This window comes from Neofelis nebulosa, chromosome 2 (assembly GCF_028018385.1).
Source record: "Neofelis nebulosa isolate mNeoNeb1 chromosome 2, mNeoNeb1.pri, whole genome shotgun sequence".
Lineage (NCBI taxonomy): Eukaryota > Metazoa > Chordata > Mammalia > Carnivora > Felidae > Neofelis > Neofelis nebulosa.
The window spans coordinates 222,255,700-222,268,876 of NC_080783.1; the positions used below are offsets into that span (position 1 = coordinate 222,255,700).

General features: G+C 61.8%; 1 protein-coding gene across 2 annotated transcripts; it reads right to left on the bottom strand.

Annotated features, from left to right (window-relative positions):
• Positions 1–712: 712 nt before the first annotated feature.
• On the bottom strand, positions 713–13,177 carry LOC131505681 (tyrosine-protein phosphatase non-receptor type 11-like). Of its 2 annotated transcripts, XM_058719514.1 has the most exons (15): positions 13,105–13,177; positions 7,312–7,434; positions 6,042–6,239; positions 5,214–5,400; positions 5,012–5,131; positions 4,689–4,802; positions 4,432–4,528; positions 4,096–4,175; positions 3,540–3,695; positions 3,189–3,320; positions 2,304–2,458; positions 2,132–2,199; positions 1,823–1,971; positions 1,623–1,714; positions 713–1,489 (listed from the first exon to the last, which is right to left on the bottom strand). In XM_058719514.1, exons 1-15 carry the CDS (start codon positions 13,116–13,118, stop codon positions 1,462–1,464), a joined length of 1,713 nt encoding a protein of 570 aa, XP_058575497.1. In that variant the 5' UTR covers positions 13,119–13,177; the 3' UTR covers positions 713–1,461. The 2 variants fall into 2 exon arrangements, with proteins under 2 accessions (XP_058575497.1, XP_058575498.1); XM_058719515.1 differs by lacking the exon at positions 4,689–4,802.

A 13,177-nucleotide genomic window follows, 5' to 3' on the forward strand; every position in this document is an offset into this window, starting at 1 on the left:
AAGGAGTCCTCACCCTGTAAGCCCTCCTCCCTGCACCACCGAGCCTCTCCCTCCCAGAAGAGCCAGGTCTGCCCCTGCCTCGGAGAGCTTTAAGCCAAGAGGACACCCCCACCGGATTGAACTCCCAGCAGCCCCCAGGGCAGACAGACCCCAGGTTCTAGGGTGTCCAACTCCTGTTCCCTGGGCTGTGGATGGGTTGGAGCAGTCCTGCCCTTCCCCTAGAACTTTGAGGCTCCCCCAGGAAGATGGGGAGGGGCTGGAGCAGCTGGGCCAGAGTGGGGCGGGGCCCTGGCATGGTTCAGAGCCCCCCACTATGGACACAGCAGGTGGCACCCCAAGAAGTCGTAGAACCCCAGGACTGAGCTCCTGGGAACCAAGGCCTAAGGGTGTACAGAAGCAGAAGTGACCACCAGTGTGTCCCTGAAGATCTCTCACAGATCCTCCCTGGGCCGGCCTGGCTGGAGGGGTGGGCGGGAGGCCGCCCGGATCCGCTCCTGCTGTCGGCCCCAGGAATCCCACACCGCCAGTTAGCACGGTGAAGAGAGGCCAGGCTGGTTCCGGCTCGCCAGGCCTCAGACTCCTCGCCCCTCGCCCCAAAGCCCAGGACTTCCTGTTCCAACCAGCGGGGTTTCTGGCCGGCCTGGGATAGGGAGGGTGCTCAGGGAGACCCTCGAGAAGCTGGGCCCCAGACCCCAACGAAGACGCGGAACTCAGAACGAGGCATTTTATTGAGGATCCCACAAAGCCACAGGGCCTTCCGAGATGGGAGGGTGTGGCCACAGACTACATGCGGGCGACATCACACCCGTCACACACACCAGCCCACACGTGAGACCCACGCCAGGCACGTGACGTCGCACACGCACTCACATGGGCATCTCGCACATTCCCTGATGAAGCATTTTCCACATGTAACCTGTGCTGTGGGTCGGGCTGAAGACCAGCTCTGAAGGGGGGTGGTTGGGGTACAGGGGAGCTAGGCACAACACCAACGGCTACAGTCCCGTCAAGCACAGACTGGCCACTTGCTCGTCGGTGACTCACGTCACACATACAGGCCGACACTCAAACGTGGCACACGTGGGGTCGCACTGGTCACTGTGCTGTGCGGGTGGTGACTGGTGGCCCCCCGGTGAGCGACAAACCACCGCCTTGAAGCCCTGCTTCCCCCTCTTCCCTCACCTGGGAGCCCCAGAAAGGGCAGGGGCACTCGGGGCTCCCGACTGCCCCTCCCCATTTCTAGGCATCCAGGCCCAGGCCAGTGAGGGTCTGAGGGTTCCGGGACCCCTCCCCCAGCACTCAGGGACAAGCTCCGGGCTGTACAGTGCTGAACACAGTCTTTTGAGGAGTGCCTCTTGCTGGCTCCCGCCTCCAGCCGCGGCTCCAGGCCCTGGGGGGTGGGGGGGGGGCGGGGGGGCGGCGCACGCGAAGACCGTCACCGCCCGAGGCCCCGCAGGTTCTCTACACGCCGCCGGGGCCCTCTGGGGTCCTGCGGGCGGAGAGAGGGTTCGGCCGGCGCAGGCGCGCGGGATCCCGTCCCCCCACGGCCTGCCCACTCCCGGAGACGACGCCGTCCCGCCCCCACCCCGGGACCCGGGCCGCGCCCTGACGGCCCCACTCACGCCGCCGGTGCCCGGGACGACGCGGGCCCAGGGCTGCGGCCCGGGTCTGCCGACGCGAGGCCCGCGTTCAGATGCTCGTGCTCTTCTGGCGGCTGGCGCGGGAGGGGGGGGGGTCGGGGTGAGGGTGGGGTGGGGGGACACCCGCCGGTCACCAGGGTGCGGTCGGCGCAGGCCCCGCCCCAGCCCGGCCCCGCCCCCACCTGCTCGCGCAGACGCAGCTGCTCGTCCTGGATGTACCGCTGCAGCGCCAGGTACACGAACTTGTACTGCGCCTCGGTCTGCACCATCCCCGAGCGCTGCCGTCGCACCAGCTGGATCGTCTTGGGCACATCGATGTCGCAGTCCAGACCTGGGCACGAGTGCGCTCAGGGCGGAACGGGGCGGGGCGGGGGGGGGGGGGCGCGGCGGGGTAGACGGGGGGCGGGGCCGGCGCCGGGGAGGCGGGGTAGCCGGGAGGAGAGGGCCTAGATGGGAGGGGCTGGCCTGCGGGAGGGGGCTGCTTGGCTCACCCTGCCTGCGGATGATGTCCACCAGGATGTCAATCACGATGATGGTGCCAGTACGTCCGATGCCGGCGCTGTGGGGACGGACCAGGAGGCCTGGGAAGAGGTTAGGGGAGAAGGCCGCGGCCCCGCCTCGGGTGGCACCTGCGTTGCCCGCCCACCCCATCCCCGATCGCACCTGCAATGCACCACCATGGGTCCGGCCCCTGGCATGCTGTTCTGTGCCCTGTTCACTTGGTCCAGGAAGTCGAGGACGCCGGCCGGCTCGGCCGGGACCCCGTGGTCTGGCCAACTGAAGTACTGGTAGTGCTTCACTGTGCGCGGTGGCTCCCCCTGGGCAGGGCGGGCTGGTGAGTGCCAGCCAGGCCAGAATGAGCAGTTCCCAGGCGGGGCCGGGCCACAGGGTCAGAGTGGCACTGCCGTGACCTCCGCACCCCCAGGGCATGAGCTGGGAGGAGGCGGGGATTGCCATAGGAGTGACCAGCAGGGTCAAGGCTGAGCAGAAAGGGTTGGGAGGGAAATAGGGAATTCAGGGCGTGGGGGCCCTCAGATGGCCCCAGGTGGCTCAGGCCCCTAGGGGAAGGAAGGGGGTGCGATGGGGTGAGGGAGCAAGTTTCAGGGACAACGACCTCCATTTGGGAAGAACCAAAGGGATGGTTAGACATAAGGGACGGGGTGGGGCATGGGAAGGGATCTGTGCCTGACACGAAAATAGGTACCACTGGCATATGAAGGGCACTGAACCTGCTCAGTTGGCGCAGGGAAAGACTGGGGAGGGCGAGGCGGTGTGGGTGTGAGGCCACCCTGGAGCCGGGCACCTGGGACCAGCGGCCTAAGGTTGAGATTGTGGCCTGCCTGTGAACACTGCCCAGTAGAGCCCGGGCCAGGACTGTGCCCACTGGGTTGAGGGATATGAATACCCCCAAGGCCAATGGGCTTGGATGGAGCCACATGGGTGGGTGGGTTTTCTCTCTCAGCACAGGGCTCACCCCCAGCGCAGACCTGGGGACTTCCTGACCACTGTGACCCTGGCCCCGCATATCTTGTGGCCCTCTAGGCTCACCTGATCTGGCCGCCACACCTGCAGTTCCCGCACACAGTAGCCCTGGGCCTGGTGCTCAGCCAAGTTGCAGACACACACACGGCCATGTTCTTGGCGGCCATGCAGCTCTGGCCAATATCGGAAACATTTGTTCTGGGAGGGAGGGTGCATTGCATCAGCTGTGCTGGAAGGCCACCTGCGCCCTTGCCCCTGTGCCCTGTGGGGACTCATGCATGCACATGCATCCGCAGGGTCTTTCCAGAGTGGTCCGCCACTCCCCCCAGCTTCCCAAAGGCTGCAGGAGAAGAGAGGCTGGGCCAGCCACCACACGAACACATGGTGGGGACAGGGCTGTCAAACCCAAGCTCATACCCGGCCTCGCTCCACCTCCCTTGTGGCCATGACAATGACACGTGTGTTCTCCTGGTGCACCATCGCCCAGAAGGCCGCCACTGTGGTCTGCAGACAGCCCTGGGTAGCGATGTATACCTTGCCCTGTCCATGGCCTGGCTTCTCTTCTGGATCACTCTGTAAGGGGATGGGGGCCTGGTGTCTGCAGTTTCCAGGATTTAAAGTGCCAGAGGACAATGCAAGTCTATGCAAACGATGTGCAAAAAAACGATGTGCAAAGTAGCCGCAGGTGGCTCACACACAGCCCCTCCTGCCCTAGGTGAGGGAGGAGCTTAAGACCAATATTTAGTCCGGCCCACTCTGAGGACTCCTTGGAAACCACCACAGTCCCTCTCCAACAATGTCTACTATCCCGTCAGGGTCCATGGATCGTTCCTGGGCCCGCCAGAAAGAGCTCCAGGTTCATAATAGGGGGATGGGGTGACTGGTGTGTCCACACATGGCTCAGGATGTCTGTCGGATCCATGCAAGACTACGCACACAGCTGGCCACACACACCTGTCTCTCGCACACCCACCCTGATGTAGTTGGCGTTGATGTAGTTGGCTCCAGGCACGCTGTCGTCCACGTCATGCAGGGTGACACGGGTGGTATCAACTGGGAAGGGGAAGATACTGCTCGGGTCTCCGGGGGGGGGTGGGGAACGGACCCACCTGCCTCCTTGCCTGCTGACCGCATGGTGAGCAGGAGGAGGGAGGAAGGAGCCCTGAATGTGCAAGAGGGAAAAAGTCACACCGGTGGTGGGAAGTGACATCCGGCCTCAACCTCCCCAGGGCCCCTCCTTGCCAGATGGGCCCCACATGGAGTGGATGGAGCTCTGGCCCCGAACGAAGCCCCCGCCCCTGGCCCTCACATGGAAGGATGTTCTTGTAGCGATTCTTGGCTTTGTTCTCCAGCCGCTGTCCCTCCTTCCGGGGATACAGGAGCTGGCATTCCTGCTGCTGCAGCATCTGGGCGGGGGGCGGGGGGGGGGGCAGAAGCTTCAGCCTGCTGCCCCACCCTCCCCCAGAGCCCTCAGTGACTGACCTACCTCCCCTCTGCTGGCCCTCACCCCAGCACCAAAGGACGGGAGTCCGTGGGAGAGTGGGCGGTGGGGAGAGGGGCGGGCACCTCAAACTCCTCCCAGAAGCCCTGCTTGGCCTTCTCGCTGGCGTCAGTGGCCCCGGTGAGCTCCTGTACTCGGCTCTCGATGCTTGCGGCATTGATCCTCGTGGCCTTGAGGGGCTGGCACCGAGAGGCCTGCGTCCAGGCTTCGCAGGGTCCAGCAGACCCCACAGCGCCCCCCAGGGGCGGCTGCTCTGGCCCCAGATTGGCCACCCTGCCCTTGGCACTGGCTAGCATCCTTTCTCCTGGGCACCACTGCCCCTGGGGCCCTCCCACCCCAGGGGTGCAGCTCGCTCCGGATCCTAAGGGTCATGTGCCTTGGGGCGTACCTGCTTGAGGTGCACCACGACCCCCGACTTCTCCACCATGGGGTTCTTCTTGTGGCACTCCACCAGGTCCCTGAGAGTGTCGAACCGTTCCCCACCGCCCACGTCATACGTGCCGTCTGGCTGTAGGGGCAGCAATGAGGGGCCCGGCCGCTGCCCACCTCCAGAGTCACACCCCTACCTCACCCCTGCTGCCACCTCCCACCTGGAAGTGGATCATGATGTGTGTGACCCGCGGCCGGCGGTCTGCCTTGTCCAGCGGCTGCGTGAGCACCGACAGCACGAAGTCCCCGGGTTTGCTCCGACTCTCCCGCACCAGGAAGGTGCCCGGACGTCCTTTTTCCATCAGCAGCTGCTCGGCCTCCTGTCCAGACAGGTGCCCATGGTACCACCTGGCCCAGGTGGAGGTGGGAAGGAGTGCAGGTGAGACTGGAGGCCATGGCCTGGCCAGGTGAGGGGACACGGACCCACCTGCAGCCAGAAGGCTCCAAGCCAGAACACAGACACAGGGACAGACAGACAGACCCACTCAGACTTCAAGGGCCCCGGCAGTACACCTGCCCTGCCCAGCTCACCTCACCCTACCAGTACACCTCACCCTACCCAGGAGAAGGCAGGAGTCAAGACAGGTGGGCTCTGCGGGGCCCAGGGTGGCCACCAGGTGGCAGCCTGGTCCCCAGCAAGGAGGGGCAGGGCCACCTTCCCAGACCCGCTCCATGCCCCCTCCCTGGCAGATGCAGCCTCTTCAGACCTCAGCAGGGCAGGCAGGGAAACTGAGGCTGGAGAAAACTGCCCACGTGAGTCACCAGCCAGAGGGAAGGTACAAGACTGGCAACAGGGCTTCTGCTATACACTCCCACCCCTGCAGCGAGTGCCCAGAACCCCAGGGGACACTCCCTCAACTTTGCTGCAGCTGTGCCCAAGCCTGAGCCTGAGCCGTGGAGGGCAGAGGACGCCCGGGGGCCATGCCCAGCACACCCCGCGCCCCTCGGACACGCACACGTTCACAAACATGCAGATGCCTGCCGCTCACCGCTCAGATGTGGGGTCCCGGCAGCCCAGTGGGTGCCGGAGCTCGACGGGGGCCCCGCTACGCTCGCGGAGCAGCCCCCCGTGCTGGCCTGTGTGGTGCTGCACTAGCTCGGCCAGCGTCGCAAACTTCTCCCCTCCGTAGAGGCCATAGTAGTCCCCCGTGTTTTGGATCTTGATGTGTGTCACCTCATCATGGCGCCTGGAAGGGTGGGCACACCAATCACTGCTGTGGGGGGGGGGTCTGTCCCCACAACCCCCTTCTTCCCATCACCGCCCTCAGTTTCCAGAACAGTCCCTGAGCTTTTCCAGCCCTGACATCTCTGCCTGTGTGCTCTTCCTCCATCAGGAACAGCCAAGGACAGGCCCCTCCGTGTCCAGCTAGGGTGGGGGCCCCACCATGGGGGGTGGACACCCCACCCCCGCTGCCTCCTCCCCACCGTGCAGTCAGGACCGGGCTTGCAGACCATAGGCCTGATTCTCCCTTGGCCTGGAGGCAGATGCTAAAACAGCCCTCCGCAAGGGGCTCTGCCTCACCCCAGACCACCTGCCTAGGGGCTTCAGCTGACTGCGGACAGGGCCCTCAAGATGGCTTTCCCAGGGTCACAGCATGTGATGCTATCAGGGAAGCCCCTGGAGGGAGAACCTCAGTCTCTCCGAGGTGGAGGAAGTCCATCCTGAGGGCTGGCATCATGACGCCTGCTGCCTCAGTTTTAGCAGAGAAACTGGAAAGATCTAGAGGCCTTCTGGAAGCCGCCCCCCCCCCCCCCAGCCCTGATCACCACTCTGCTGGTTGCAGTCCTTTCCCATTCCTCCTCCCTACGCAGTGGACCTTTCATGGCCTCCAGCCAGACCCCCTGTGGGCAGCATTTGCGAGCATCCCCAGGACATGGGATCATAATCAGGGCCACCGAGGCCCCTGTCCAGCACGCCAGACCCCTCAGAGGGCAGGAGGGAGGTCCTGACAACTTTCTACCTCACGGGGCCCTTCTAAATGACTCCCTCCTGCTCAGAAGCCATCTGGTCAGGAATGCCAGACTTCCACCCACCCCTTGCCAAACTGTTGGCTCCCACCTCCCGACAAGACCCGGATTCTTGGATGTCCAGCCCCCAGCAGGGATCCTTACTGCCCAGGATGATGCCCAACACCCCTCTGGGAAGAGAGGGAGACTGATCCCCACCTGCCCCCCAGCTGAGGGTGTTCAGATGGCTGAGGCTCCTGGAGCCTCAGGCCCGTTCACACCTGGCCGTAGCACCCACCCACCTTCACCCACCTGACAGACAGTGTGAAGGCCCCTGGGCAGCTCTTGCTGGGTCTTGCCAGGAAGCTCCCGTGCTGGCCCCTGGACAGGAGCAGCCTCTCTGCTTCAACTCCACTGATGTTGGGGTGAAACCACCTGGCACGAGGACCACAAGTTGGTGATCCCAGAGAGCTGGGGTGACACTAACATTCCGGCCCCCCACCCCCCGTCCCCCAAAATCCTGGCCCACATCCAACCTCCACCCACGGTGCCTGTTTTGGCCCCCCTGCTCGAAACCCGCATGGGTAATGACCACAGGGCCTGAGGCCTGTGTGGAAGGAGGTGGGGCTATGGGGTCCTAGGGACACAAATGGGCAGACCCCTGCAGCTGGGGTGGGGTGGGACAGACACCCTCCAGCACCTGCACACAGCTACCATTAGGAACCTCGCCTCAAACTCTGTGTCTGGTCCCTCCGGCCTTGCCAGGGCATCCCAGCTAGGCCAAAGGCACTTGGGGTGCTCCAGTGTCACCCAGGGCTTCCTTCCTGCCCTCACAGCCCATCAACAGACCCTGTTCGCTCCACTCCTTCCGGTGTGGTGTTGGCTACCACCTCCCAAGGGGCACCGGCCGCAGCCCCAGGAACCGCGCCGTAATGTGTTAGTCGCTTAGTCAGCCCTCCCAACCACCCTTGTCCCCCGCCCCAGAACAAAAGCACAGCCTACAGGCTCAGGTCTACCTTCCACCCTGACCCCTCTCCCCAGCCCTAGCTCCTCACTCACGTGAGGTCATTGACCACAGGGCCTTTATACTAGCTGTTCTCTGCTCCCTTGGCCCACATCCGTATGGCCGAGGACTCCTCTCATTTCTCATCCTCTATTTTATTTTGCTTTATCTTTCTTCATAGTTTTTGTCACCTTCTGACACATGATATATTTATTGGTTTACTATCTATCTCCCACTTAAGGATTTAAGCTCCAAAGGGCAGAAACTGTTCTGTGCAGTGCTGTATCCCAGGGGCGAAAACAGTGCCTGGGTATTAGTGACTGTACTTGAATTAAGAAGTGAATGAATACGTGGGGCACCTGGGTGGCTCAGTCGGTTGAGCGTCTGACTTCGGCTCAAGTCACGATCTCATAGTTCGGTTCATGAGTTCGAGCCCTGCGTCGGGCTCTGTGCCGACAGCTCAGAACCTGGAGGCTGTTTCGGATTCTGTGTCTCCCTCTCTCTGCCCCTCCCCCACTCGTGCTCGGTCTCTCAAAAATAAATAAACATTTTTAAAAATTTTAAAAAAAGAAGTGAATGAATACGTAAATGGAAGGTGGGGGCATGGGTGGATGGGTGGGCTTCACTTGAGAGAAGGGCCTGGGCAGCTGCAGGTCAGGTCAGGAGCTGTTTTCCTTCTGCCAACCGTGGGGCCCGATACAGACTGAGGCAGGTGTTGGTAAAGGACTAGAGGTGAGGGGGGAGTGTAGGCTGAGAGGGACCCCGCCTCTGCCCCCCGCCCTGCCTCCCGGGACTGTCCTCCTTCACAGCCTCTGCCATGAAGTGGGGGACAGGCCAGGAGGGCCCTCACTCAGGGCTGTGCATAAGCCCATGTCCAGGGTCAGAACTGCTGTGTTCTTTGCCCTCATAGCTTTTGCTTCCCTGTTATGGCAGGAATTTCGGGCCCAGGTTTAGATCTGACCCAACAATAGGAGCAACGATGGTCCTGCCCTGTGGAGGCTTTTCTACAATGGAAATTAGACCACGTGTCTAAAGCTGCAGGACCCTTCTCCTCTGGGCTCTTCTCGTCCGTCAGGCTTCCTTTCACTCCTGCCTTCAGGGCCTGTCCTGACGCCTCCAAGGAGCTGTCTGTGTGCACAGTTTGCACGGGCGTGCCCAGCACAGCAGCCTACAGCACGCTGAAATGTGAATGTAAATGAATGAAAATTCAGCAAAGTCAAGACCTGGTTCCTCAGTCACACGGCCACATTTCACTGCTGAGGGCCACGTGTGGCTCCAGAGACCATTAACAGTGGTAGGAGATACTTCCCTTGCTCTGTGCTGCTCTCCACTGTCCACCCTTGCCTGAGTCCTCACAGACCCGTTTTCCCTCCAGCCCTACTGAGACCTCAGCATCGAGGGTGCCCATCGGGCTTGGGGACCTGTGGTCGGGCCTCAGTCCTCAGCAGCATTTGACTGACACAGGCACCCTGCCTCCTTCTAGAAGCATGTTCTCCGTTCCCCCCTGGTTTTCTGCCTCACCTGGCCAGGACCCTTTGCTGGGCCCTCCTCTTTCTGACCTGTCAATGTCAGAGCTCCCCACCTGTGCCCTGCATGTGCCTACGCATCCGTGCGCCTTCTACACCTCCAGCCCCACCTGGGCTCATAGGTACTTCTCCCCTCGGCATCTCTACTTGGAAGCGTAGCAACATTTCTATCTTAACATTTGCAAAACTGAAAACTCCTGGCCATGCCCACAAGCCCCTGTTCTTTTACATGGTGCTCACTCAGTGAAGGGAGCCGCCACCCCTCACAGCTCAGGTCACCAACCCGCAGCCCCTCCGTGCTCTCTTCCCCAGAGCCCTCTTGTCCTACCTCCCAAACGCTCCCAGAACCAACCACCCCTGCTGGGCATGGCTCACTGTCTCTGCATTTTACTGCAGCCCCCACTACTGTCCTACCTTCTACACAGGACATCTGTTAACAGCCCATGGGCACCTCTACACTTTTGTGTCAGCCTTGTCTTCACTGAGGGCAGGCTCAGTTCTGACCTTGATGGCTCCCCAGGGTCCATGTGTTGGTTCAGAGAGGCCTGGGAGCTCAGGTGGCCTGCCTGGGGCCACCCAGCCTGAGCAACACTCTTGTTTTCACTCTCCCTGGGGAATGGGGGTTACCGCTGTCCAGGCACTTCCTGAGCACATTCTGAGCATAGCGTTTTGAGTTCTCCCTGACATGGGTTTGTAGGGGAGCCAGACCTGGGGGCAATTTTTGGTCAAGTGGTCCAGCAGGTGAGGCTGCCAAGGAAGGCTTCCTAGAAGAGGAGATGCCACATGATGATCTCCAGAGCCCATCACAGGAGAGTGGGCAAGGCCACCGGGAAGAGGGCAATGGCTTTGTGCTGTCGCTGGACCCGTGATGAGATACTGTGGAGGCGGGGGGGACCCGAGCCCAGAAGAAAGCTTCCAACCACCCCTCCACCCTGGACCACCTACTCTGCTGAACCACATCCTGTGCCCAGATGCCCGCTCCCCCTGGCCACAGCAGCCTCAGATTCCAGTCCAAGATGGGCAGTGCCCAGAGTGTGGGGACAGGGGTGGAGGGTAGAGGCCCAGAGTCAAAGCCACAGAGAGGGGTGCAGGGTACCTTGTTGTCCTTTCAGGGATTCTCAGTCATACTTTCCACTGCCCTCTCTTCCCCACAAACTGCCACTGGGTATATCAGGTGGAAATCTCCAGGGGTGGGGCATCCTGAGAGGTTGCAGCCACTCACACCACCGCCCTCCAGAATCCCAGGCTGAGGCAGGGCCTCACATCCCCCAACCAAGCCTCGAGGTGGAACTGACACCCAGGAGGCCAGGAGGCTTGCTGGCCCTGGCTGAGGGGGAGGGAGGAGGTGGGGAGGCTACAGGTCCCCATCTCCGAGTCCCATACCCTCTCTGTGCCAGGGCCCAGGGTCACCTCTGTGCCAAAGCGCTCCCTGCTCTGTGATGGGTCAGTGACTCAGCTCTGCCCTGGTGACATGTCCTTGCAGGCCCAGGGAAGGGGGGCAAGCAGGGTGAGCAAGGCATACTGGGCTCCCAACAGGTCTAATGGCTTGGACTCCTCAAGGCCCAGCTGAGCCCCGTCAGTGCTCTGGAGCCCAGGGAAGCCCGTGTCACCCAACGGATCAGCCTGAACCCAGACAGGGCACTGGCTGGTCTGCCTCCCCATGTGGCCTTGCTCCAACCTTGGAACCCTGGAAGGCACACGAACAGCCTGTCAACACGCCTACACACACGATACAGTGGCTGGACACTCCTGCAGGGCAGATGCTATTGTGATGGTGGGGAATACACAGGCCAGTGGAGGATTCTGGGTTAGAATTGCAGGCCTCAGGACCCCAGAGCACAGGCAATAATCCTTCTCCTTCTCCCTGCTCCCAGCGCCCCATCCTCAGACGCTGACCCTTCTGGTCCAAGAGGAAACTGAACCAAGGTCCACCCTGTCTATATAGAACTAAATTAACCAGAGATGCACCTTCTTCTCCAACTCTTAGAACAGAGGGTAAGCCTGAGGGGTGTAGCAGGCCCCCCACCCCACTGTAGGATCCAGCCCCCTCCCAGGCATCAGTACCAATGTACCTGCACCCAGTTCTGCCCCACAGCACTAGAAGCCCCTGAGTGAGCAGAGTTGACAGAGGTGCCCATTGGCTCACAAGCCAGAGGGTGACTGGAAGGGGACACAAGGTGGAGTTGGGCACAGGGGGATAGATCTTACTTGGGTTTTAGTCAGATCTGCCCAGGCCTGACAGGGGTGTGCAAGGGGCCCAGGGGCCAGAGGAGTGACAATCCAGATGGTCGCCACAGGGTGGGGCAGACAGAGGTTGGCAAGGGCGGGCAGAGCCCTACTCGGGGCTTTCCCAGGCTGGAGCAAGGTCACAGGCATGTGACACAGACTGGGCCTTCTCTGAGCACCAGAACTTGTCTGGAGAACAATTAAGAGTGAGGCTGAGGTGAGTCTGAGAGGTCATTCCAACCAGACCTCAAAACCTCCTCCTCCCTCAACTTGGGCTATTATCACAGAGCTTTGGAGCTGACAAGTTCCGATTTCCACTACTCCTGAGCCTATGACCTTGATGGAGGCCTCTGTGCCTGGCTGCTTCCTAACCACATCCCTCATAGGGATCCCGGGACCCTCATCACTGAGGCACTGCTGGTGGGAGCTGTGGGGAGGCAGTGGCGTCCGCCTTGGGCCAAGGATCTTGCTCAGGCAGAGAGATACCCTTGGACCCTGAAGCCCAGACCTTGTCCAGCCCCTCATTGATCTAGGGAGTCACGCAGGGTCCTAGCATGACCCCTCTTGTGACCTCTGGCCTCACCCAGCCCCTAGTGATATGTGTTTCACACCTGTATGACCCCCCCACTCACATCCACATGCACGCTAGAGTCTGAGCTCACATGCGTGAGTGCACACATCCAGATAGCAGGGATCCAGCAGAAAGGGCAGGAAGTGCCCAGTTCCTGTCACATTTCCCATTTTCCCTCTCCACGGAGGCAGGAAGCTGGCTTGACCTGTGGCCGCTTAGGCTCTCGAATCCCTTCTGCGAAGCTTGCCCCCTAAACCCGGCCCCAGGAGGGTCTAGAGCAAAGACGAGCCTGTCCAGGGGGAGCTGGTCCTTACAGTTAGGCAGGGTCAAGGGACCGAGTCTAGAGCAGGGGAAACTAGACCCTGCAGGACCCCTCAGTGCTAGTGCCCTGGGTTTCAGGCCTGGGGAAGGAAGAGGTAGCCCCCACCTGGCAGAAAACAGCTCCGATGGCCCAATCAGAGCCAGGAGCTGGGCAGAGTCTACACCTGCCGCCCATTCTAGGCTCCAACCACTGTTACCCACCACCTGCAGGGCATGCTCTGTTCCCTAGAGTTAGGGTACCTCTGACCTTCACCCAGGCCCAGCCCCTCACCTCCCATTAAGAAAGAGTCCTTTCATTTGCCTGGGTGAGGCCCAGCCTCAAGGGCCTGGCAGTGGAGAGAGGCTGCGCCAGGAGGTCAGGCCTGGGGACATATCACCGCTAACCCGTCGGTGCCCGTCGGACCCAAAGCACATCTCCAGGGGTCGCGGCGTCAAGCCACCAAGCGGCCCTGGCTCACCTGCGCGAGGTCATGTCTGCTCCACGCTGGGCGCTTGGCGGGTCCAGGCGGCCGCGCCCTCGGGCCGCTTCAA